The sequence below is a fragment of the Lipotes vexillifer genome, unplaced genomic scaffold, assembly GCF_000442215.2.
Source record: "Lipotes vexillifer unplaced genomic scaffold, Lipotes_vexillifer_v1.1 scaffold1701, whole genome shotgun sequence".
In the NCBI taxonomy this organism is placed as follows: Eukaryota; Metazoa; Chordata; class Mammalia; order Artiodactyla; family Lipotidae; genus Lipotes; species Lipotes vexillifer.
The window spans coordinates 565,744-590,092 of NW_006794217.1; the positions used below are offsets into that span (position 1 = coordinate 565,744).

Here is a 24,349-nt window from a genome sequence, read left to right on the forward strand (position 1 = left end):
GGTCGCTTGGCCCCGGCCCTCGCCCTATAGGGCCCGCCCTCACCCCCGGGGCCCCACCCCCCCCGGGCTCTAAAAGGCCCGGACCCTCCGCCAATTGCTCTGTGGGACCCTACGACCCTAAGGGCAACACAGCGGCAGAGGGTCCAGCCGTCACCTCCTCACGATGAGGAAATGGAAGTTCATAGACGTTCAGCAACTTGCCCAAGGACACACAGCAGACTTGCACGGTCCTGCAGGCTGTGCCTGTGGGTCTCTGTATCCCCGAGAGTCTGCAGGGGCTTCTCCCCACTGGGCACCAGGGCCTAATCCTGGTGCTTGCCTGGTGAGAAGGAAGCAGCGTTAGCTTCCTGCGGCTGCCATAACAAAGTGCACACTCTGGGTGGCTTAGAACAACAGAAATTCTCTCACAGTTCTGGGGGCCAGTCGTCTGAGATTGGAGCGTCCACTCCTGGCCTCTCCCATCCCTGCTGGTGGGTTGCTGGCTTGTGGACGCATCACCCTATCTCTGCCTCATCATGGGGCCTCTCCCTGCGTGTCAGTGTCCAAATCTCCTTTTATGAGGACACACTTGGATTAGGGCCCACCCCGATGACCTCACCTCAACTAATTACGTCGGCAAGGACCCTGTTCCCGAAAAGGTCACATTCTAAGGTAGGGGGAGCTAGGACTTCATCATATGAATTTGGGGACACAATTCAACAGATAAGAGAGTAAAAATGCATCATAAACAGGAAAGCCCCTGGTGGTCATTTATCATTGTTGTTATGGCAACAGTAGCAACAGGGAAAGGGCTCAGTGGGGACCCCAGCTCTCCCCAGCCGAGCCCCTCCCAGCCCTGCACCCTGGGCAGAGCCTCTGGCTTTCATCTGGGTGACGGGGAAAGTGGGCGGCTGCCCGCCCAGCGCACCCCGTTGTCTGTGATTCTGCCCTGAGCTCCAATCCCCAGCTGCTTAACAGTCACTGGCACCCGCCGCGTGCCAGGCCCCGGACGTAAGCACAGAGGGGCCTTAGCATCACAGAGTCACCACTGGCCCCTCTGGACAAGCTTTCCTCCCCCCAGGCCCTGCCCCTTGTAATGTCAGGAGCTTGCCAGCCAGTCCCAGCAGCCCCTCCCCCACAGGCCTGCCCCCTTCCAGGGCTGACTTGGGTGCCCCCTCCTCCAGCAGGCATCTGCTTGCCTCCACCCACTTGAAGGCCCGCCATCCCCCCACCCCCGCCCCCCGGCCCGTGGCGCACACCACCGGATTTCTGTGCCTGAGGCTGGATTCTCTGTTTGTCCAGAGCCAGCACAGAGCTCCACCAAACGTTTGTGGGCCGACAGCAGGGGTCTGCAGGGAGAGCCCATCCCGTTGTCTGGGCCTTGATCGACCTGGGGCTCTGGGCCCACTTAAAACTACAAAAGGAAGATTGTACCTGTTCTTGCCGTATTAACAACCGTTCACACCGCTGGGGCCAGGGGCCGCACACTGGGTTATTCATTAATATGTTTCCAGGGCTGGTGAACAATGGAAGCTTTTATTACCCGGCAAGTAGCACTTTTCCACTTGACTAGATCGCACCACTTAGCTGTAAAAGGGACAGCCCATCCCCACCAGGCTGCCCATACCGCTCCGTCTGGCGGCCCTGAGGGACCAGTGAAGCACCAGAGGCCCAGTGACCTGGAGGTGACGGCCAGCGTTTAACTGACATGTCTGTACCTGACAAGCGGTTATTGCTTTGTAGGAGATGTTTAGCAGTGCACAGATTTGAAAACTGGGGAAGGAGCTAATGTTTTTGGAACCCCTCTTACGCGCCGGGCTGTTTCTTGTGGGGTCACGGGGCCGGGAACAGTGCCCAGAACACAGTAGGTGTTCGGTTAATATTTTTGGAAGAGGGAATCCCCTGGCGGTCCAGTGGTTAAGACTCCGCGCTTCCACTGCAGGGGGCGCAGTTTCCATCCCCAGTAGGGAAACTAAGATCCCACGTGCTATGTGGTGCGGCCAATCAATCGATCTATAAAAATAAAAAAATATTTTTGTAGACTGAATGTAGTTGGGCAGGTATTATTATCCTCATGTCACACGTAGAGACACGGAGAGGCCAAGCCCCTTGGCTTGAGGTCAAGAGACGCCACCGAAATGAGAAGCCCACGCACCACAACGAAGAGTAGCCCCTGCTCGCCGCAACTAGAGAAAGCCGGCGCACAGCAAGGAAGACCCGACGCAGCCAAAAATAAACAAATAAATAAAATTAATTTATTAAAAAAAAAAAGTCACACAGCATTGTCTCCGCCGTGGTCACAAGCTCCCACTCAAATTCAAGGGCAGGGCCCCTGCTCTCCACGGGCGGAGGGCAAATTATACGAACAGCTTATGGGCTGGGCGCTGTCATTGCAACGTGCCGTCTGCCTCAGCTAACAAGTGGATGGAAGGGCTGAGTGTGGAGCCAGGTGTGTGCAACTCCAGACCCCTCTAGGGAACACCCTGAACCTCGGGTGTCAAGGCCAGGTGTGACCTAAGCCCCAGTAGGAGCCTGGCGACCCCTGCCCAGCGGGGCCTGGCCAATCAGGTCTGACCAGAACAATCCCCAGGCTTCTGCCTGAGCACCAGGACAAAGCCAGTGGAACTGCGCACTGGACTGCAGCTAGGAGGACGCGAGCCTGGGCGGCCGGCTGTCGTCTGGCCACCGTTACTCGCCCCAGAGTGCAGCCAGCAGACCCAAGAGCAAGGAGAATTCATCCAAATCCTAATAACATCATCTGGTCCCTGGATCTACCCTTGCCTGAAACTAAGAGATAGCTGATCTTCCCACTTTAACAAATTCTGCTGTCAAAGTGTCATTTTCAAAAGGCTTTCAGCCAAATATACACTGAGCACGTGTCAGAATTTTCTCTCACCCGTTAACAAGGGAACGAGTCTAGATGGCAAGGCTGGTTCAAAGAAGAATGTCAAACCCTGACGGATCCACGTGCAGTCAGAGAAGGAGCTCCGGAAGGAGACTGCTGAGCTGGGCTCAGGAGTTAATGTCTAACGTTGATGTCAGGTTAATGTCTTAACAGGACAATAAAGCCACAACCTTGCTTATCTTCTCCGCCAGACAGAAGTCATCTGCATGTTTATCGGGGAAAATCACCTGCACTTTTCCTATTTTCCGCAAGGTAACCTCCAGCTTCGCAGCACCTGGGCCTGGTCGATAATAAACAGCAAGTCAGAGAAAGCAACGCTCCCAGGCCGAGCGACACCCGGCAGGCTGGTTAGACAGTGACCCCCGTGAAGGGACACACGTCACCCATTTGCCTCATTTCTGCGAGTGGGGTAATTTTCTGAACTCTGCTTCCACAGTCTCCTGGGGCTGCCCTAACAGGACCACAGCCTAGGGGGCTGAAAACACCATCAACTCACATCCTGTTAGCTCTGGAGGCTGGTGTCGCAGGGCCATCTCCCAACGGCGGCTCCGGCGGAGGTGGGGCCCTTCCTGCCCCTTTCAGCTTCTGGGGCTCCCACGTTCCTTGGCTTGTGGCTGTGGCCTGCACCTCTGCCTCTGTCACTGCGCGAGGGGCAGGATGACCTCTCTAAAGACGCTCCCTCCAAACAAGGTCCTATTCTGAGGCTCTGGGTGGATGTGAATGTTGGGGGGATGCCCTTCGACCCAGTGCCCTGCTCCAGCCAGTTTGGGGTTTCTTCCCTATGAAAAGTCCCACCAGGCACAGAACCCTTGGGTTCAGGTGATGCAATGCAGAGGCAGGGGGCCCTTCTGGACCCCAGGGTGTGGGCGCCACCTCAAAGTTCAGGGGTCACGAGCTTGAAAAATCACTCTTGTTGCCGAGAAAAGGGACCGGCTGGCCTGGAGCAGAGCTCAGGAGACCCCCCAGCATTTGGTGTCAGATATCGAGGGGCAGGAAATGAAGGCGCGGCGGAGACCAGGGACACACGGAGGAGGCGGCCCCTCCTGAGGCCCTGCAGATGCGGGGGCAGGAGGGGCCTCACCTGGGGTGTGGGGCATCGGGGGTGCACCTGCTTCCCCGGGTGGGACGTTGCCGGATCTGACAAGAAGCAACCCCTTGGCTCGGGTAGCGCTGCCAGGAAGTTATCTTACAGCGACCAGGCAGCTGTGCACAGGGATGGGCACACAGGTCTTTTTTTCTTTTTTTGCGGTATGCAGGCCTCTCACTGTTGTGGCCTCTCCCGTTGCGGAGCACAGGCTCCGGACGCGCAGGCCCAGCGGCCATGGCCCACGGGCCCAGCCGCTCCGCGGCATGTGGGATCCTCCCGGACCGGGGCTCGAACCCGTGTCCCCTGCATCGGCAGGCGGACTCTCAACCACTGCGCCACCTGGGAAGCCCCACACAGGTCTTTTTATTTTATTTTTTATAAATTTATTTATTTTTGGCTGCGTTGGGTCTTCGTTGCTGTGTGCGGGCTTTTCTCTAGTTGCGGCGAGCAGGGGCTGCTCTTCGTTGCGGTGCGCGGGCTTCTCATTGCGGTGGCTTCTCCTGTTGAACAGCACGGGCTCTAGGCGCGTGGGCTTCAGTAGTTGCAGCACGCAGGCTCAGTAGCTGTGGCGCATGGGCTTAGTTGCTCCGCAGCATGTGGGATCTTCCTGGACACGGGCTCGAACCCGTGTCCCCTGCATTGGCAGGCGGATTCTTAACCACTGCGCCACCACGGAAGCCCCACACAGGCATTTTTAGCAGGAGGTTCGTAAGGGCCTGAGACGGACTGACGGGACAGGCAGGCCCAGCCCGACGAGGCAGCAGTTACGCAGTGGGAAGGAGGCCCCTGCTCGGTCCTGGCTACATCATTACCATAAAAATAAAATGCAGAGACTTTGGCTGATGGAGATGTTCACTGTCCTGAATGTGGCGAAGGGTCCCGGGGTGTCTACGCATCTCAGCTCATCTAATTGTACGCTTTTACACCCGCTGTTTACCGTACGTGAATAAACTTGTAAAAAAAAAAAAGCGTGTACAGGACAGGGTGCATCTCTGAAGGATGCACGAGGGAGTGGTACGTCGGGGAGGGCACTCACCTTGCTGACGGACTTGCTGGACTTCCGGACTCTTTGCTAGTGTGTGTCTATCACCTACTGGAATAGACAAACATCCCAACTAATACCTACATTCATCAAAGAGTCTGCGTGGGATGTTGTAGTGGCTTCACTGGTGGCCCCACAAGAGATGTACCCGCCTGGCCTGGGCCGGTGTCACAAAGGGAAGGGTCTCCAGACGAGGCCACCCTGGATCAGGGCCGGCCGAGGGGCGCCAGCAGCCCTCTGAAGCTGGGAGACAGCACCCCGCCTCGCCCCGAGGAACCAGCCCTGCCCACACCCACCGCGCACTGAGGACACTTTCCTGCTGTCTGAATGCCCAGTTTGCTGCGGCCCCTGGACCTCACGCAGGCGGAGCCTGTGACACAGGTCGCTGGGAGGCTGGCAGGACCCTTTCTGAGGGCTGGGCGGGGGCGAGGGGGCCGAGGGGGGCGGGTGGGCGCAGCAGCTCTTTCTAGGAGTTGGCGAAAGGAGTGGAGCGTGAGGGAGGGATTTTCTTACTGTCGGTGCTGTTATTTCAGGGTGCAGGGCGGGGAGAAGGCGCTAGGTGAGCTGAGGAAAGGCGGCAGGGGGCTGGTGGTGCCGGAGAGACGCCCGCAGGCCCTGCCGGCACCCCCCCGCCCCCCCGCCTGTGGGGACTGCCAGGCTCGGGGCCCCAGGACACTGCAGACAGAGCAGCGCGGGCGCCCCAGGGGCCGGGCCCCGGAAAGCTCGGACTGGACCCTTCGAGAGCCGTCCACCTCCCCTGTCCCAGACTCTTCTAGAACCTTGCCCCTCCCCCATCCATTCCCCCTTACCTTGGCTCCCCTCGTCCAAGAGTGACCCCAAGGCTAGGTCACAGGTCATAGATATCGGCTGTGGCCTCTGTCTCTCGGATACTCACTCTTGAAGCCTAAAAACACAAGTCCCCCCCTGCCCCCCGCCGGGTCCCAGAGGCTCGAGCCAGCTCCCCGCCCCGCCGGCCTCCCTCCTCCCCGGGGGCCCTGTGCTTCCCCCAGGATAATCTCCTGCCCTGTAGTCGGAGGACGACACCAGCAGCCCCAGTCCATCTTCCACCGAATCACTTCTCTGGGACCCGACGCACTCCCGTCCTGGGGCCTCACTGCCGCCCCCCCCTGCTCCGCCCCACCCGTGACCTTCCCCCACTGTGCACCCCGCGCTGGACGGGACGCCTCCCAGCTGAGCCTGCTTCCGGGTGACCCCACCAGGCTGTCGGGGGCTGGACACGCCCTCCCCAGAGGCACCGTCCGACTGTGGGGGCCGCCTGCTCCTCGAGGCCCCCCACAGGGACCCTGAGTCCGTCTCCAGCGCCTCGGCCACGCTGCCCTCCCACCACGAGTGTCCTTCCCGCTCGGCCACCCGGGTGGGGCTCCCGTGGCCATGACCCGGGCCTTCCCAGCGCCACTTCCAGCTCAGATCTCCAGGCTCTGCACAGGCTGTTCCCTCTGCGAGAATGCCCTTCCTCCTGTGACCCATCTCTCCAGCTCCGACACCCAAGGCACTTCCCGTGGCAAAGTCGCTGCCACACGGGGAGGGCCCTTTTAGGATCCCTGCGCCACCAGTTTCTGTAGCCCTAGCTCCTGGCCGAGCCTGGTACACGCAGGCACTCAGTAAATGCACACTGGACTAATTAAGTCAACTGTCCTGGGTGTACAGGAGCCCCAGCCTATGCACCCAGTAGGGGCCTTGGTACCAGCCGCTCAGCCCAAATGATCCGGAGACCTAGCAGTCAGAGAGGGGTCCTCCCTCACTGCAGCTCCACGGCTGTGTATCTGGACAGTCTGCCTGTGAGGTAGTGAGCACCCGGTCACGGGAGGTGTGCAAATCGGGGCTCAGAGCGGGTAAGGGCCCTCAGGCTGCCTTGGCCCTGGGGTTTGTGTAGGGGTACGCATGGTGCCCCAGGAGACAGGCCCCGGGGTGAGGGGCCCAGGGGAACGGATGGGGTTCCCGCAGCCTCGTGTTGGGAGGAGGCCCAGAGCAGGCCCAGCCACTTCTGGTGCCAACAGCCCTCCCAACCCTCAGAGCTCGTTTCCCAAACAGCACCTCCTCCCCTCCCAGCTGGGCCACCAGGGTTTAGCAGGCCGCAGTGCAGCCCAGACGGGCGGGGGCTCATGAGCCCGGCCGCCGGTCGCCCAGCCCTGCCTGAGGGGTGGGCCCCTCTGAGCGACCCACCGCCTCCCCGAACCCCCGCCTCGCCCCGGTGCGGCCAGGGCCTCCTGCCTGGGTGACAGTGCTCGAAAAGCCACCAAGGAGCAGACCGCCACTCGGGCGAGCTCTCCGCCGGGGCCTCTGAAGTCCCAGGATTTGAGGCGTTTGCTGTGCAGACCTCGTGGGCCGCTCCACTCCTGTTGTCTCCCCCTGGCTCCAGGCACAGAGAAGCTGGGCGGACACAGGTGGTGGTGGGTTTGGAAGAGGCCAAGGGGTCCTTCAGAGGGAGGCTCAGAGCCTGGGGAGGACAGGGCCCAAGGCCCCTGAGCCCCAGTTCTGATGGGGAGACCGGGCAGGGGCCGAGACCTGTGGGGAGCAGACTGGACACCATGCTGTGCGCTCCCCAGCGGCCCCGGCCCCACCAGCCCCCTGCCACAGACTCGACCTCATATACCACGCAAGCCTGTGGCTTTAAGCCTCCTGGCTGTACCCTGGAAACGGCTCATTCCACATTCTTGGGGTGGTGGGGTGGTGGGGTGGGGGTGTGGGGGGATGGGGTGTGGGGGTGGGGCTCCCAGGAGGCATATAAGGCACAGGGCGGGCGGCGCCGGGAGGGGAGCTGGGGCCTCGCCACCGGCGTCCTCATGGCCCTGCTGCTCCTGGGGCTCTAGGGGCTCCTCCGCACCTGCACCCACACCCCCTCCCCGGGCCCCCGCTGGCCCCCGGGGCCGCGCCCGCTGCCCCTCATCGGGAACCTACATTTGCTGCGGGTGTCACAGCAGCACCAGTCGCTGATGGAGGTAGGTCAGGGCAGGCAAGTGCTCAGCTGGGCTCTGCCCCTGGGCCCCTGCCGGCCCTGAAGTCACCCCAGCCCCATCTCGGGAAAGCTGAGCCCCCAATTTCCAGGACCCCCGTGGGGTGGGAGGTCCGTGCCCAGCCTGATGCTGGGCCGACAGGGGACACTGGAGGCCAAGTGCCTGTGTCGCCTGGGGGAAGAGAAAGACGTTCCACACCACAGGGAAACAGATGGGCGGACCAAGGAGCAGGGGACCAGGAGTGGCAGGCCCGGAGGGCTCACTGGAGAAGGCAGCTTCTGATGAGTGCCTGCAGGAGGGCCAGGTTTGGGGGGGGGGGGGCCCCGTGGGGCCCCCGTCGCGCTGGGCGCCACCGCTGGGTGTGGCTCCTCCCACCTGGGCTGGAGGCTGAACACCCTCGCCCACCTCGAGCTGGCTGACCCGCTGAAGCAGAGGCACAGGCCTGGCCCCGCCCTCGAGGGCCATCCAGCCCACTGCCCCCCTCCACTGAGCTCCAGCTCCCATGATCACTTGGCTGAGGTGCTTCCAGGACCGAACCATGAGACTGCCTCGTGGCCCCCAGGCCCTGCAGGTGTGTGGGGAGCCGTGATGACCCGCGAAGTCAGCCTGCAGGCACCAGGGTTCTCAGGCCCTGTGCCCAGTGCCGGGCCCTGGAGGCCACCGTCTGCACGCAGGTGGCAGAGCGGGCAGTGGACAGGAGTGGCAGGCCCTGCTGCATCCGTGTGATCCACAGTAACTCACTTCCCGCCCCCAGGCCTCAGTTTCCCCATCTGTAAAGTGGAGAGACAACAGCCCTCCCGTCCCAGGCAGGGGTGCCGGGAGGACAGAAGGGAGGGGGCCCACACAGAGGCCCAGGGGCCTCCCTGAGTCCTCCGCATATGGCGGGCGGGGCCTGAGGGGCTCCCAGGGGAGCTGGGGATGGGGCCGCAGGCTGATCCCTGCCTGTCCCCGCAGCTCGCGGAACAGTACGGGCCGGTGTTCACTGTCCATCTGGGGCGCCAGAAGATGGTGGTGCTGACCGGCTATGAGGCGGTGAGGGAGGCCCTGGTGGGCACCGGACAGGAGCTGGCCGGCCGGCCCCCCATCGCCATCTTCCAGCTCATCCAGGGAGGCGGGGGTAGGTGTGTGGCAGGGTGAGGGGGCTTCCGCCAGGCAGAGAGGGGCCAAGGAGAAGGGTCGGTCCCCCTACCTCCAGCAGCTGAGGGAGCGCTCCCAGTGTGGCCCAGGGGGAGCGCCAGGGTGTCCACGTGGCAGGCCGGGCGCACCGGGGACCAGGGCACACCAGAACAGGCTAGGCCAGCCGAGGCCAGCTCCAGGGGCCAGGCTTGGGGGAGGGAGTGAGGCCCCAGCCAGGCGCCCGCCGCGTCGGTCAGCCCCCCATTGCTCCCTCCTGCATCACCCGGGCCGCTCACGGGGGTGTCCCGCCCGCAGGCGTCGTCTTCTCCGGGGAGCGCTGGAGGGCTGCCCGCCAGCTCACCGTGCGCACCCTCCACAGCCTGGGCGTGGGGAGGGCACCCGTGGCCGACAAGGTCCTGCAGGAGCCGAGGTGCCTCACGGCTCAGCTGGACAGCTACGGAGGTGAGTGGGGGCCGGCGCGCCCCCTTCCCGGGGGCCCCTCAGCTCTGAGGCCTCTCTCCGCCCCCAGGCCGGCCCTTCCCGCTGGCCCTGCTCGGCTGGGCTCCCTTCAACGTCACCTTCATGCTCCTCTTTGGCCAGCGGTTCGACTACCGGGATCCCGTGTTCGTGTTCGTGTCCCTGCTGGGCCTCATTGACGAGGTCATGGTCCTCGTGGGGACGCCCGGCCTTCGGGCGAGAGGTCGCTGCTCCCCGCTTGCTGGGCGGGGCAGGGAGAGCCGAGCTGCCGCCTCGGGCAGCAGCGTGGCAAGGCCCCAGGCACGCTTCCACCGGCCACGCGACCCCAGGCCAGTCCCCTGTGCTCCTGGGAAACGAGGGGCAGGGGTCCCCGCCGCCTCCTCCACGCCTTCCGTCAGCAATAGAGGCATCTGCTCAGAGGTGCGGGTGGGACCCGGGCATTTCTTCCCCGGATATGGGGCTCGATGTCCCCCAGGCCCCCAGCCCTTGAACCGGGGGTCCTCCCTCAGGCTCAGGAACCACAGGGATCCGTCCTGGCTCTCAGAATCCCCAGGGCTGCGTGCATTTCATTTTCCAGAAGGTAAACTGTTCTATCTGTAGCCACCGTTACCAGTTTTAACCATAACGTGCTTAGACACGCACGTTGAGGCGGGGTACGCACGTATGCTGGCACGTGGCTCACGTGTCCTTTTCAGCCCCGTCTCTCCAGGACCCGAGCCCGTGGGCGTGGGGTGGGCACTCATGGCTTGGGTCCTGATTCTAAGTCATCCCTCGCGGCTGGAGGAGGCTCAGACGGGCAGGAAGATGTGGCTTCCACCCGAGAATAGCCTGGCCGAGTGCTGCCAGGGAGCCCCTGCAGGAGGATGGAGGCCAGAGGGTTGGGGTCTCCAGGGAGACAGAATGTTCCGTGGCCTTCCGTGCCTGTGCCCCGTGTGATGGCTCACATTCTGGGGGACACGGTGGTGCGAGTGTAGTCAGAGGACGGCTGACAGCCGTGTCAGACAGGCTGTGCCAAGGGCCCCGTTTCACGACGTCGTGAGCTGAAACTCTGAAGTTTTGCAAGTCCCCCTGTTTTTCTAATGACCCAGCACATTCAAAGTTATTTCCACAGCGGCAGCCCTCGCCCTTCTCCGTCCTCCCCGCTTTGGTGGGTGGGGGAGCAGGGGGCCGCGATGGCAGGCTCCTTCAATGACGTGCACGGACCCCCAGAGGTGTTACCTGTCGAGCGGCCCCTCCTTCCTGCACTCAGGTGGACGACTTCATCAGAGCCCCTGGGGCTGCTGGTCCCACCAGGAGGGTGAGGGAGGGGCCCCGTGAGCAGGGAGCGGGTGCCCCCTGTGGCACCTCTACTGGGTGTCTGGGGCTGTGCCAGGGGCCCCCGGACAGGGTAGCACGGCTGCCGGAGTACGGATCCGCCCCTCACCAGGCGGGGCTGTGGCGCCTGTGCCCTCAGCCCCCACCACACCGTCTTGCCCCCTGCCCCTAGCTGTTCAACATCTACCCTTGGCTCGGGACCCTCTTCCAGCTGCACCGGCCTGTCCTGCGGAAGGTGGAGGCAGTGCGGGCCATCCTGAGGACCCTCCTGGAGGCACGGCGGCCCCCCGCGCCTGGGCGAGGGGGCCTGTGCGGAGCTACCTGGACGCCCTGATCCAGCAGGGCCAGGTGTGGGCAAGACCCACCCCACCACCCAAGAGGCCTGGGGGGCATCCCGGGGCCCCACCCAGGACGAGAGGGGCTGGGGAGGGAGCCATGCTGGCCCTACGCCACACTGCTCCACATCCTGGTGGGGGGGCCTCTCTAAGCCTCAGTCTCCTTATCTGCGAAACGGGGCGGTCGTAAGGCTGCGGTGAATACAGAATGCCCTAGATGCTCGGTGGATCCTGGCGCTATCCTTCCTGCCAGTCCTCTGTCTTCTATGCCTCTTTTGAGCCTGGGGCTGGGTTCTGCGGGGGAAAGACCCCGAGGGCCTGTTTGCCGAGGCCAACGTGGTGGCCTGTGCCCTGGACATGGTCATGGCTGGCACGGAGACCACGTCTGCCACGCTGCAGTGGGCCGCCCTCCTGATGGGCAAGCACCCGAGCGTGCAGGGTGAGCCCGTGAGCCCGTTCCCGCAGGGCCCAGGACCGAGGGGCAGAGAGGCTCCCCGGGATGCTGGCACCCACCCTCTTGCCCGCAGGCCGGGTGCAGGAGGAGCTGGACCGAGTGCTGGGGCCCGGGCGGCCCCGCTTCTGGAGGGCCAGCGCTCCCGGCCCTACGCCAACGCCATGCGCTGCACGAGGTCCAGCGGTTCATCACCTTCCTGCCCCACGTGCCGCGGTGCACAGCCTCCGGCACCCAGCTGGGCGGCTACCTGCTCCCCGAGGTGCGAGGTCCAGGCCCCCCCCACCGACCTGTTCCTCTCGTTCGTGGCGGATGGGGCTGGGGGGTCTCAGGGACTCAGGTGCCTGATGCCAGGGCTCCCCGTAGGAGGCAGGAGATGGGTGGTTCATCGAGGGGCTGCCCTCGGCCTCACAGCCCCTCACAGCAGACCCGGGGCCACACCACGGGGGTCACCTGGGGCTAAGCACGAACCCCCAGCAGATCCCTGCCAGGCCCCGCCCCACCTTCCCACCCCCCTCAGGGCCCCCTCCCCGTGCTCCCCGCCTGGGGCCACCTGGGTGGACAGGGCGCCCATCTGCCCATCTGCCGCTCCTCACAGGGCACGCCTGTGGTGCCCCTCCTGAGCTCCGTGCTCCTGGACGAGACGCAGTGGTGGACACCCCCAGTTCAACCCGGGCCACTTCCCGGACGCCGACGGGCGCTTCGTGAAGCGGGCGGCCTTCCTGCCTTTTTCTGCAGGTACCACAGCCCCGCGGGCGGCGGCCTGGTCCCCGGGGCCTCGAGAGCTCAGGGTGCCCAGCCCGCAGGGCTCCCCGCAGCCCGCCACGGCCTCCAGCACCCACCCCGAACCCTGCGTCCCCTGCAGGCTGCCGCGGCTCCGTCGGGGAGAGCCTGGCCAGGTCGGAGCTGTTCCTGCTGCTCGCAGGCCTCCTGCAGAGGTACCGCCTGCTGTCCCCGCCTGGCCTCAGCGCCGCCACCCTGGACACCACACCCGCCCTGGCCTTCACCATGCGGCCGCCGGCCCAGGCCCTGTGTGCGGTGCCCAGGCTGTGGGGGCGCTGACCACGAGAGGCCTGGCCTGACTATGAGACAAAGTCCCAGGGCTGGGGAGGGTCTGAGTCACTCCCAGCTTGGGGTGCTCAGCAGGTGATGGAGACAGGACAGAAGGACGGATGGCTCCCCGCACTGGGCTCTCTGCCGTGGCCACCACAGGTTGCGTATCCCAACCCCAGCCTGAGAGCCCCACCCAGGCCTGACCCCGTTCTCCCTCTCCCAGGCCCTACACCACAGGGCAGAGCTGGGTTCCCTCCTCCCTCCATCCCTACACCCCAGGGCATCGCTGCTGCCTGTCTGCACCTGGGTCCCCTGCAGACCCTCCAGGGCGCCCCCCCACCACGGGCGCAGCAGCCCCTCACAGGCCTCCCCTGGGCTCCCCGCTGCTCCCTCCTGCATCCCCCTCCACACTGTCCCCATCTGGTTCCCCAGAAGGGCCAGCGTTGCCAGACACCACCTGCCAGGCACAGAGGTGCCACCCACCTGCAGCTGGGGATGCAGGCAGATGGCAGGGGCTGCTGGGCCCCGGGATGACGTCTACCCAGAGGCCAGCCTCAGACCAGTGTTCCCGCTTGCTCTGTGCCGTGCCCGGCCCTGCCCTGGGTCCAGCGGGTATCCTGCAGACCCCACCCCGTTCTCAGAGGTCCTGGGCACCGTGCCCAGGCAGCACTCTGCCCCTGGAGCCAGGCCCCTGAGTCCTGGGGCCACCACAGAGAAGCCCTTAGCAGAAGACAAGCTAGTTGAGGGGCAGCAGCCACCCAGAGGGTGACGGCGGGGCTCAGGTGGGAAGGACGAGTAGGAGTTTGCAGGGAGGCCGCCTCCACAAGCCTCTTCTGTGGTCCACTCTGACCCCCCACTCCTCTTCCACATCTGCCCCCAGACCCTCCCCGTGAACTGGCTCCTTATCTCTGCGTGGAGGTCACCTCTCTGAGGAAGAGCACAGGGGGGCCAGCTGGCGGTGGGTGGAGGGCCGGGGCCCGGGACGTGGCAGGAGGTTAGTGATGCTGGCGGATTCTGCACAAAGTGCTGAGATCACACCGATGCCTTCCCAACACTTTGTCCATGAGCTGGATGGGGGCAAACAAGCCGTGGCTTCCGCCCTCCTGGAGCTCGGAGCTTGCCAACTGGACTGGAGGGAGGCACAGGGCTGGGGGCACACAGGAAAAGCCTCTGTTCCCAGCTGGGCACCAGAGGGCCTTCCTGGAGGAGGGCGGACACTGGGGGGTGCCAGATGAGTGCAAATCGAAAAGCCTGACCGCGCTAAGTCGCAGTGACCACGTGCGGAGGCTACCCTTGGGATGTGAACTGGTGAGCAGGGGCGGGTGGGAGAGCGAGGCCCAGGGCTTCCAGTGCCAGCCACCCTGTGACCCTCCAGGGGCTTCAAATGGAACGACCCAGGACGCACCAGTCAGCACGCAGATCTTGGGGCAGGGGGTGGGGTGTGGGGAGGGGAAGCTTCCTAATGATGAAGTGAGGGCTGTGGCCACGATACGTCACGGTGGGCCCTGGAAGGGGAGGGTGGTCCCCGCATTCCTGGAGGGGGCTGGGGGCAGGGCAGCGAGGGTTCACTGTGTTCTTCTCTTCTTGTCGGTTTGGAACACCTGGCGTTGGACGCGGGGCGCAGGGAGCCCGCCTTGCCCGGGGCACAGCCGAGGTACCAAGCTTCATTCTGCAGGGTGGGGGCAGAATGTTCCGGGCGCCACGGAACTGGCCCAAAGCTGCTGTGGGAAGAGACTCGGCTTTCCGGCAGCGGGCCCTGGTGGGAGGAGGTGGGTACGGCTGTAGGAGGGGAAAATGCTACAACGCCATCGCAAGGCCCCTGCTCTCTGCCGTGGACCCAGAGCAGGAACCGCGGCCGCGGCACCTCCCGGGACATCCCACTGGGCCCAGGTGCAGGACCCAGAAACTAAGGCGCTCATTTTCTAACTTATCAGAATAGGTGTCAGAATGAACCACTTTCAAAGGTGATGTTTAAGTTTCCTCAAAAGAATCTGATTGGTTGGTTGACATTTTATGGCAGTTATTTTAATTTGCCAAAAACAAATTTAAAAAGCCATTCTGCTGGGTTGGAAGGGGTAGATCCTTCCTTAAAAGCTTAGCACCTTTTAACGGCTCACCCTTTGTCGGACACTCCAAGCTTTAGATCCTGTTTCTCGCTGGCTGTGCGGCTTTTGGGAGAAGCGTCCGCGGGCAGACGTCCATCAAGGGCCCTCTGGCATTGTGGGTCAGGAGGGGGCAGGTGGGCTGGACGTGAGGACTGGGCTCACGTGGGTTGGTCAGTCCCTGGACAGTCTGTTCCCAAGGCTGCAGTGCCCCAGCCTCTTGAGGGGGAACCTTTGGGGGCCGGCGGGTGGCTCTTGGTCCAGATCTGCCTTTGGTTCCAGGGCTGGCCCCTGGCCACACCGCATCAGCCCTAAAGCACAAGCAAACTCTCCAGAATAGACATACAGGCTGCGGTCTCAGCTCCCGGGTCTGCAGGGGCTTTGACTGGAAACGTTCTTCTGTGAGTCCAGAAGCCAACGGTGTTGCGTGGCCGCCACCCACCTCGCAGGGCAAACCCGTGGTGGGGGAGAGCACACTGGGGGCAGGGGTCCCGGCTCGGGCGTCTAACTTCCCGAGGCCCCTCTGTCTCAGCTTCCTTCCTGCCACGCGGGGGCGGCACATCAGGGACACTCCGGCTGGTCACTGTGTCCTTACAGGACCGACGGGACACGCTCAACACCAGTTACCCAAAGTGGACGCAAACCTCCTGGGGGCGGAAGCAGCTGAGTCCCCACTGCCACAGGCGAGGCCGACAGGGAACAGCTGCTGCTCAGCCATAAACCTGACGACTGCTGGCTCCGTGGCTGCGGCTTCCTCGCAGGGCCAGGGTGTGGGGGGCTGAGGCTTTGACAGGCCAGTGAGCTTGGCCGCACCTCAGAAAAAGCCCCGCCAGCTCCATCCTGATCCCTCACGGTGCCATGGCCGCTGACCGGACGGACGCCCAGGACGCCCCCCACAGCAGGTGGGGGAGCTCCACCCTCCCCCTCAGGGAGATGCTCCTCAGCCCACGGACGGACACGGCAGCCAGCGAGCCTAGTACCCGTGTGCAGCCAGCAGGCTCAGACCCTCCACATCAACTGACCCCTGGGGCCATCAGAGTGCCATCTCTGACTGCACAGGGACCCCAGGAACCGCCTGGACCCTGAGCTTGGTCCCACACCAAGCGATGCATCACCTCCCCTGCGCCTTCTGCCAGGGAGACGCCGCAGAGGACAGCACTGAACACCCTATGGGAGCCCCCTAAGTCGGTGTCCGAGAGCCTCTGTGCACGAGTGAGGGGAGCGCCTGGCTCTCCTGGGCCATTTCCCATGAACAGGAAATAAGGACCCAGTACCCACCACGTTTCCCTTTTCGATTTGGCTGCCAGGCAACCCGGAGCTATGTTCCTGATCACTCAACCCAGATTCCTTAAAGAGAACCTGCCCCCTCCCTGTGTCCTGTGGACCTTCCTTTACTGTACGTCTATTTCTCAAGTGTTTTTAAAATGCCCCAAAGCTTAGGGACAGTGAGGTTGGCACTTGCGCGGCTGCATCATCCACAGATTACCTGCAGAACCGCGACGGCTCGTCGTCACAGGGTGCTTTCCCGTCGGGGACCTCACCTCCCCTGAGGGCCTCCAGGAGGGCTGGGCCTCCTCACTCCATCTCCAAGGTCTGCAAGGCCGAAGGAGGTGCCTGGCCAGTGGCTCCCACCCGGAACTGGACGTGTGTGCGTGTGTGCCCAGTGGGCGGGGGCAGGCCAGAGGCCCCTCAGGGAGCAGCACAGCAGCCCCTCATGGCGGGGAGCAGATGAGACTTCGGCATGGACGAGACTCGCCACGTGGGGTGGCGTGACCCTGAGTCCGGGGTTGGGGTCACAGGTGAGAAGAGGGAAAGGCCCCAAGTGGTCAGCGAGGGACCTGCCCAGCCCTCAAGACGTGTGGCCCTCCTGGGCTCGGGTCACTCCTCCTCGGGCCACCCCCACCTCTGCCATTCAGACACTGAATTGAACTGAACTGAACTGGGGATGCTGCTCTGAGGCGAGATCCCCGAGGGCCACAGTTGGGGCCCAGCCAAGCCAAGAGTGGCCACAGGAAGGCCCGGGACCTCATTCTGGAATAAAGGGCCCCCGTTACTCACGGGCTGTCAGCATGGAATTCACGACAGAGCTGCCCACGTGACGCAATCTCTCGGACTCTGCTTTCCTACTGCCCCCTGGTTACGTGGCTCACAAACCTGCAACCGGAGCAGGACTCCGGGCTCGGCCCTCCTCTGCTTCACTCGGGGTCACCTGGGGCGGCTCCCCCCGCCCCCCGCCATCACAGCGGCCTCGAAGCCACGTGGTGCACATGCGTCTCCCAGGCCGGAAGCCGACCACGCCCGAGGGGCAGAGCGTCACAGACTCTGTGGAGAGTTTCAAAACTGCACACAGCCCCCCGCCACCACGTCTGACTGTCTGTGGAGACGGCCCGGCCGCACGCGCTCCTCCGGGGACGGGGACAGAGTAGTGCCTCCCGGCTGGGCAGGTGCGGGAGGGCAGCGCGTGTCCCCTGCCGACACCTGGAAACATGGCCTGAAGAGCAGGGGTCAGCCTGCAGCCAGAAGAATACGCGAGGGGCTCGCCTGGACGCCGTCCCGGGAGGCCACGGAGCCCACGCCCCACAGGCAGGGAACGAGTCACACGACAAGAGCCATGGCCTCCAGAGGCCGGTTTTTATTGAAAATACACCCAGGTTTTCCCTGTAAGTGGCCAGCGGAGCCGTGGCCTGCCTGAGGAGGGAGGCGAGATGAATGAGCCACAGCCCAGGCCCCTAGGTGAACGCAGGCAGGTGGCCAGGCGGCCGGCACCGAGGGACCGCCAGACCCATGGTGGGGGGCCCAAGCCCCCACACGGATGGACCACAGCGGGCGGGGAGGGCCAGCTCTGGTGATCTCTAAGACACTCCTGGGACAAAAACGGGCATTTCCCTTAATAAGCAACTTCCTTGGGGGCCTGAGGGCCACTGGGAGGCCAGCTTATTTCAGAGTGACCGCGTTCTGCTGTGAAGGAGTTAAAACTGTCACCCCCTATAAACAAGTTCTGGCCAAGGAATCAGGAGAGAGAAGTGGTCCCTCCAAGGGTCAGGGGCCAGGAGGGCCAGGGACCCCACCCCCGCACCCCCGCGCCGCCTGCTAGGAGAGCAGCTGCAGCACCTGCCGGGCGCGCTGGGTCCCCCCCGGCAGCGGGGCGTCGGCGCTGGCACCTGCTTCGTCCAGCTCCCGCATCAGAATCTCTGCCTTCTGCACCGTCAGCTCGCGGGCCCGGCCCCTGAGCCCCTCCAGGTAGGCCAGCAAGGTGGAGAAGTGCTCGTCGGGGACCTGGATGGGGCAGAGAACAGTCGTCAGGGCTGGGCGGGTGGCACGTGGAGACACAGGATATCCACGCAGGATGTCCACACTGCGGGCCCCGGGCCTGCGAGGGAACCATCCAGCCCTCAGCACCCTCAGGCCGGGCCCCGAGGCGTTGCTCCAGGACGACGGGCTGGGGGAGGTGGAGGGGCGGCCACAGCCCGCTGTCCTCTGCCGGCCCCCGCCCTTCTCCCCACAGACTCCGGCTTGCGTTCCAGAGGCTGGCAGACGTCAGTTCTCACGCCCTCCTGAAATGCCACTAAATCAACAGTAAGCAGATACGTTTTTAAAGAGATACATCGGGCTTCCCTGGTGGTGCAGTGGTTAAGAATCCGCCTGCCAATGCAGGGGACATGGGTTCAAGCCCTGGTCTGGGAAGATCCCACATGTCGTGGAGCAACTAAGCCCATGCACCACAACTACTGAGCCTGCGCTCTAGAGCCCGTGGGCCACAACTCCTGAGCCCGTGTGCCACAATTACTGAAGCCTACGTGCCTAGAGCCTGTGCTCCACAACAAGAGAAGCCACCACAATGAGAAGCCCTCGCACCGCAACGAACAGTAGCCCCCGCTCGCCACAACTAGAGAAAGCCCGTGTGCAGCAAAAAAAAGACCCAATGCAGCCCAAAATAAAAAAATATAAATTTATTTTAAAAAATAATAAAAAATAATACAGAGATAAATCTCTTAGAACAAAGAGAGTAGAGAAAAAGATATGAGTGACAACGTTTTGGGGCTGGAGATGAATGATGGTGACTCAGCAGATCTGATGAAGGTGAAGCTTAAGCTGAGAAACGCAGATTATGTTGCAGACCATCCCTGCCCCCAAGCCCGGGACTCCAGAACTGGCTGTGTGGGTACTTCTGGAAGTGAGAGTAAAGATGGGGCTAAAAACAGGGGCGACTGGAAGTCCACTTCAAAAGCAGCTAGTGACACACTGACTTCAAAACCTGAGGGCCGCAGGGAGGAGGGGCAGTTGCCCTGAGCTGGCCCATTGGGGAGTGGGCGTGGAGCTGTGCAGGAGTGGGGGGGTGGTCCTGGGGAAGGAGGCCCAGGCAGCATCCCCCAGCCTGGGGCTCCGATTCCTGCAGCGTCGCTGGCTTGGCCCGGCCCAGGCTTTGCACCCCGCTGTCCCCCACCCGCCCAACAGCCACGGCCTGATTTCAGAACTCAGCTCACAGGTGCCTCCTCCACGGAGGGTCCCCCACCCCCCATCAAGTGCACGCAGGGCCGAGTCCGCCCTCAACTTCCTCGCCGGTGGAGCCACTTAACCATCGTGAAAGCTACACAATCGTCACAGATGGTGACGGCGGCCCCAGATAAATGGATTACAAGCCACTGAATAGAACAGCAGAGTCCACGCTGAAGCGGGAAGCCACAGTCCACTGGAGCGGGGGAGGCGAAGCTCCTCCTTATCGGAGACGGGATGAAGGAAACAGAAAAGCCCCAGACGGGGCCACCGAGGGCGAGTGAGAGTGACGAGAGACGGGCAGCCCCCAAAGGCACGTGCCTGTTACTGAAAGAATCAGTAACTCTGCAGGAACAAACCCGACAGCCACCACCTGCGTCATGTGATCAACATCGACACCGAGCCACCACGGGCCAGCTAGGAGGAGGACGAACACATACATTTATCTCCCCGAGTCCGGGTGGGGATCTAACCAACCACGCCGGCCACGCCCTGCCACACGACTGCCCTTGCAAGCACGTCAGGGTCACGAGGGTCAGTAAGATGAGGGACGTGCCAGACCGGACAAGACAGAGGGGCAGACACCGGGTGAGTGCGGTTCTCGACAAGCCCCCACCCAAGGATGCCACCAAGAACGTGCAGTAGTGACCACGTGACGTGGAGCTCTGACTCAGGCTGGGTTGTTGTCCTATAGGACGCCCTGATGTGTAGCAGGCACACACTGGAGTGTCTGGGGGTGATGGCAGCTCCCAGCCTCAGCCTGATAGCCACACCCCACGAGGATCCACAGGGGGAGGGCGGAACTTCCAAGCACGTGGACAGTGGCCTTCCCGGAACGGCAGCTGCCTCCTGCAGCTGGGAGCCTGGGGCTCCACGGATGAGTCCGGCCGCTGGGCAAACCTGGCAGGGGTTCTGACTCCCCGACACTGAGCTGGTCCCTCCCCAAGCCCGGGTTTCATCTCTGTAAAATGAAAGGCTGGACAGGGTGCTCCCACAGGGCACCCCCCAACCCCCGCACCGAGTGTGCACCCACCTGGTCACGGTCATACATATGCAGCAGCAGCCAGGTCTGCCTCGTCTTCTGAAACCTCCAGTTCTCGTGCTGCTGGGCCCAGCTGGGGAGGCAAGGACACGACGTCTCAGGTACTGCACAGAAGGAGCCAGAAGGCCTGCACCCACTGGCCTGGGTGGCCTTTCCTCGGCTGGGGGGGGGGGGGGGGGGGGCGGGGGGGGGGGGGGGGCCGGGGCCACATTGACTTGCTCCCTCCCGCCGCAGGCTGCCAGTGCGACGTTGGCGGAGCTCTGGGACAGGGCTGTGAGCCGAGGACAGGCGCCTGCCTGTGCCGCCCCAGCACCCAGGGCCCCACCTGCAGCAAGTGGGTGCCCCCGCCCTGGCTGGGCGGGCGGGCGGGGGGCTGGGGCGGCAGCTTGTACCCCGGGCTTCTCCCTGGGGGCCCTGGTGAGCGGGCAGGGCCAGTGCCCGCCCTGCCCAGACCGGATGCCAGCTGCCCTGACCGGCCCTGCCGTGGCCAGGCCGGCGGGGGGGCGGACATCTGCAGAGGACCCTCCCAGCGTGAGGGTAGGAGGGGGCTCTCAGGGTTCTGCACCAGCAGGACCGTCGCCCCCGCACGCCTGCCGGGGGCCCTCGGCCAGGATGGCAGGACCAGGGGGCACAGGACACTTTCCTTCAGCCCTGCACGGCCATCGTTCCGCGACCCTAACGTGAACACTCTGAACTTCACAAGCTCAGTCCTTCTACCGCGCAGGACGGCAGGACCGCCGACTGGAGCAGACATGGCCTTCACGCCGTGAGCTGGGTGTCAGGGAGGAGCCAGGAGCCCTGCCCCCAAGGACCCTAGGGGTCCCGTTGGCCCAGCCTGCACGTCACCACCCAAGGGTCTCGGACGCACCAGGTCCCCAGGTGATGAGGACGCTGCAGCAAAGCGCGGCTTGGTCCCATGGAGCCCAGGCTGAAGGGGCCCGAGGTGGAGGACGCAGGCCACGTCGGGAGCCAGTGCCCAGGGGAGACCCGAACGCCGGGACGGAGGCCCCGAGACGGGCAGAGATCTGTGTGTCTGGGACCCGGGCGCTGGCGGCGTGGAGGGGGCAGAGTGCGGGCTCCGGGGCTGCAGGACGGCGGGAGGGTCGGCCTCCCTAACCGCCCAGCCGGTTCCTTCTCTCAGGACAAGCAGCCCCGTGGCTGGCGGGGCTGAGGCAGAAGCACACGCTTCACGCCTGTGGAGTTTCCCACTAGCCGTGTCACGTGATGGCACAGCCACCCAGGCCCCGCCCCATGTCTGCCCAGGGACCACGGGCACTTCGCGTGGCAGCCACCGACCGAGCCGGACCTGGCCACAGCTCCTGGGGGACCAACACCCCGCCTGTGCCTGGATTCCCGCCTCCAGCACTTAGTGGCAAGGCCGGGGCAGCGTGTGTGCCCTCGACAGGGCCCGGCTCAGTCTTCTGCACCCGCAGGGGTGCCCCACCAGGAGGAGGGGGAAGGGAGGGAGGTGGGCGACTCGAAAGAGGGGAGGAAGAAAGGGAGAGAGGAAGGGCCACCAGGCTGGGGAGTTAGTGGCCCCTGGCCATCTCCTCAGGCTCCTCTGCTGACCTGACTGGCAGGGCGCGCTCTGTGTGGGCCACTGCCGCCCGTGGGACCGCTCCCTGCTGCCAGTAATGGCGTAACTGTCTCTCGGCTCCAAACCCACCGCTCACCCTCTGCCTGCGAAAGTGGAGATGGGCCCTTCAAGATGTTTCCTTCCCAGACGGAACAAAGTTACACAGAAGATGCTGGACACACGGGGTGGGGAGGAGGGGGCTTCCTTCCGAGTGCGGGCAAGCAGCCCTCTCTGGTGTCCATGTCCACGGTGCCCCCCGGTGGTTCTGCAGTGCACCGCCTTCCCCGCAAGTCTGCTGGCGCGGCTCCCGTGACCTCCCCACTGCCCGTGAGCCCCTACGCTCCCTGGGCTTGGCCCGGCCCCTCACATCTGCTCCTTTGCAGTCTCCACAGGGCTCTCGCTCTCGCTCCGATTAAGCAGTCTTTATAATAAAGAACGCCCCCGCACTGACCCCAGTTCAGCTACTGTGTCGTTCCACCTGCAGCGCGCCCTGGCCAACTCATCTGCCCTGGAAGACCTCGCTCTTCCCAGGGTCTCAAGGTCCCTCCTGAGCTGCCAGAGGGTTTGGGAGGGAAGGACCACCTCAGGCCTGGCTCCCTCCCTGCTGCATTGGTGACGCAGACGAGCTGGGCATCAGCCCGAAGCACTCCCTCCTCCCTGACCCCAGGGCTCTGACCAGGGTCAGCTCAACCCTGTGGTCCACGGGGCCCCAGAAGCGGCTCGGGTGTCTGGAGCATCGGACTAGCTTCAGATGGGCTGCCCGGGCCCACAGGGAGCCAAGGGCACCTGGCTGGAGGCCTGGGGGGTGTGCAGCCCCACGGAAATCCACAACGGACAGAGGAGGCTCCCAAACACACCAGGACCACATGAATGATGACCGAGTGACCACAGGGGCCCCCAGCCCCGCCCAGAAATGCCTCCCCAGAAGACAGGGACCCACAGATGGAGCAGGTGCGTGAGCAGGGGAAGTGAGAGGTCAGAGGTCAGCAGGGAGGGAGCGCAGGCCCCGGGGGTGAGGGCCGAGCCCGACCCTCTCAAGGGGGTGCTGCACCGCAAGCAGCTCCCACGAGGACGCGGCTCTCAGCACCGTGAGGTCAGGGCCGAAGGATGTTCTTACAACCCAGAGCGGTGAGAGGCAGGTACGTGCACTGCCTGCGGTGCAGGACCCAGATGTGACGGCTGCTCTGAAGCCACAGCACCCCACAGCTTCTGGTCCCCTGGAGAGTGCTGGGCGGGGCCGTCTGAGCTGCTGAGTGGGTCCGCTGTCCCCTCCCCAGGACCACCGTCTTCAGAGCAGTCCCCCTAGTGACAGCGGAGCCTGCAGGTGCCTCTCTTGGCTGCTTTGTACGGCCGTGTTCACCATGGAAAATATCACCTCAGCTGCAGGTGGAAGGTGCCGGGACGGGACCAGGTGTCAACGAGGGGCCTGCTGGCCACCCCCCACCCCGTGAACACAGCCCAGGGCCAGGCCCAGGGTCAGGGGAGGCTGCCGGGCAGCTCCCTCCGCCGGTGCGCAGGCTGGGCCTCCCCTCCCGCTGGGCTCCACACGCCCCGCCGGCCAGCCAACGGTGGCCCCTGCAGGGCGAGGAAGCCACCCGGACTTCCCTGGGCGGGGAGGAAGGCACTGAATCGAAGGCGTGTTTCCTACAGGGAGGCAGGCAAATCTTAACGGGAGCAGGCCCCCACGTGGAAGGGACGGCGCGCTCGGAGATCCCAGCAGAGCCGAAGAACGGCTGCTCCCGGGGGCTCAGGCAGGCCCAGCACAAGGCCCGAGGCTCCCCAGGGCACCCGTCCCGGTTACGGCCTGTGCCCCCTTTGTGCCAGAGCAGGCTCCGGATGGGGCTGGGGGAACGGCAGGCCCCAGTCCATCTACCAGGTGGGAGCCCTGCCCAGGCCCAGCGGGGCCCCAGGCTTGGGAGAGACGCGGGGTAGCGTCTAATGCTCTGCCACAGCTCCACAGGCTTCAGAGACAGCAGGGGGAGCGGGAGGGGGACGGGGGCAAGGAGGAGGGGGAGGCCCAGACCCTGCGCTGCCTGTGCAGCTGACTCACCGGTGCTCAGCCCGGTCCAGGAATCTGGAAGATTCCACTTCAGACAGAGCCAGGGCGGCCGGGCAGCTCCTCCTTCTTGGAAGACAGGGCTCTGAAATGCCCCCCTCCCAGCCTATCGCTGGGTTCACACACGTCCTCAGGCCCCTCTGCAGGGCCGCCAGAAACTGTTCCTGAACCGGCTCCAAGCCACCAACCCCAACCCTTGGCTGGACCTCGAAGACTCCACGAAAGAACACAGGTTCCTGGAGGGAAATGTGGGGTGTGTGCGACGTGTGATGATAGCGATGGGGGTGACAGCAACAATGCTGATGGTGGCAACGACGGCGGGGTGGTGACGTGGATGGTGATGTC

General features: G+C 64.0%; 2 protein-coding genes across 2 annotated transcripts in view; one reads left to right on the forward strand and one right to left on the reverse strand.

Moving 5' to 3' along the window:
• The window catches only part of LOC103070509 (cytochrome P450 2W1), a 12,922-nt gene extending 179 nt beyond the window's left edge, over positions 1-12,743 (forward strand). The window contains 16 exon segments of the mRNA XM_082931404.1: positions 5,547-5,772; positions 6,044-6,113; positions 6,234-6,388; positions 7,752-7,973; positions 8,943-9,105; positions 9,420-9,566; positions 9,634-9,797; positions 11,068-11,193; positions 11,196-11,242; positions 11,530-11,669; positions 11,758-11,799; positions 11,802-11,848; positions 11,851-11,943; positions 12,280-12,341; positions 12,343-12,419; positions 12,547-12,743. Coding sequence (XP_082787530.1) covers positions 5,547-5,772; positions 6,044-6,113; positions 6,234-6,388; positions 7,752-7,973; positions 8,943-9,105; positions 9,420-9,566; positions 9,634-9,797; positions 11,068-11,193; positions 11,196-11,242; positions 11,530-11,669; positions 11,758-11,799; positions 11,802-11,848; positions 11,851-11,943; positions 12,280-12,341; positions 12,343-12,419; positions 12,547-12,743 — 1,978 coding nt within the window.
• Positions 12,744-17,926: 5,183 nt separating this feature from the next.
• CHLSN (cholesin) overlaps positions 17,927-24,349 on the reverse strand; it is a 9,776-nt gene continuing 3,353 nt past the window's right edge. The window contains exons 3-4 of the mRNA XM_007467083.1: positions 20,364-20,445; positions 17,927-18,112 (exon numbers count right to left, since the gene is read on the reverse strand). Of these exons, the coding sequence (XP_007467145.1) occupies positions 17,927-18,112; positions 20,364-20,445 (268 nt within the window). The remainder of the gene's footprint in view (positions 18,113-20,363; positions 20,446-24,349) is intronic.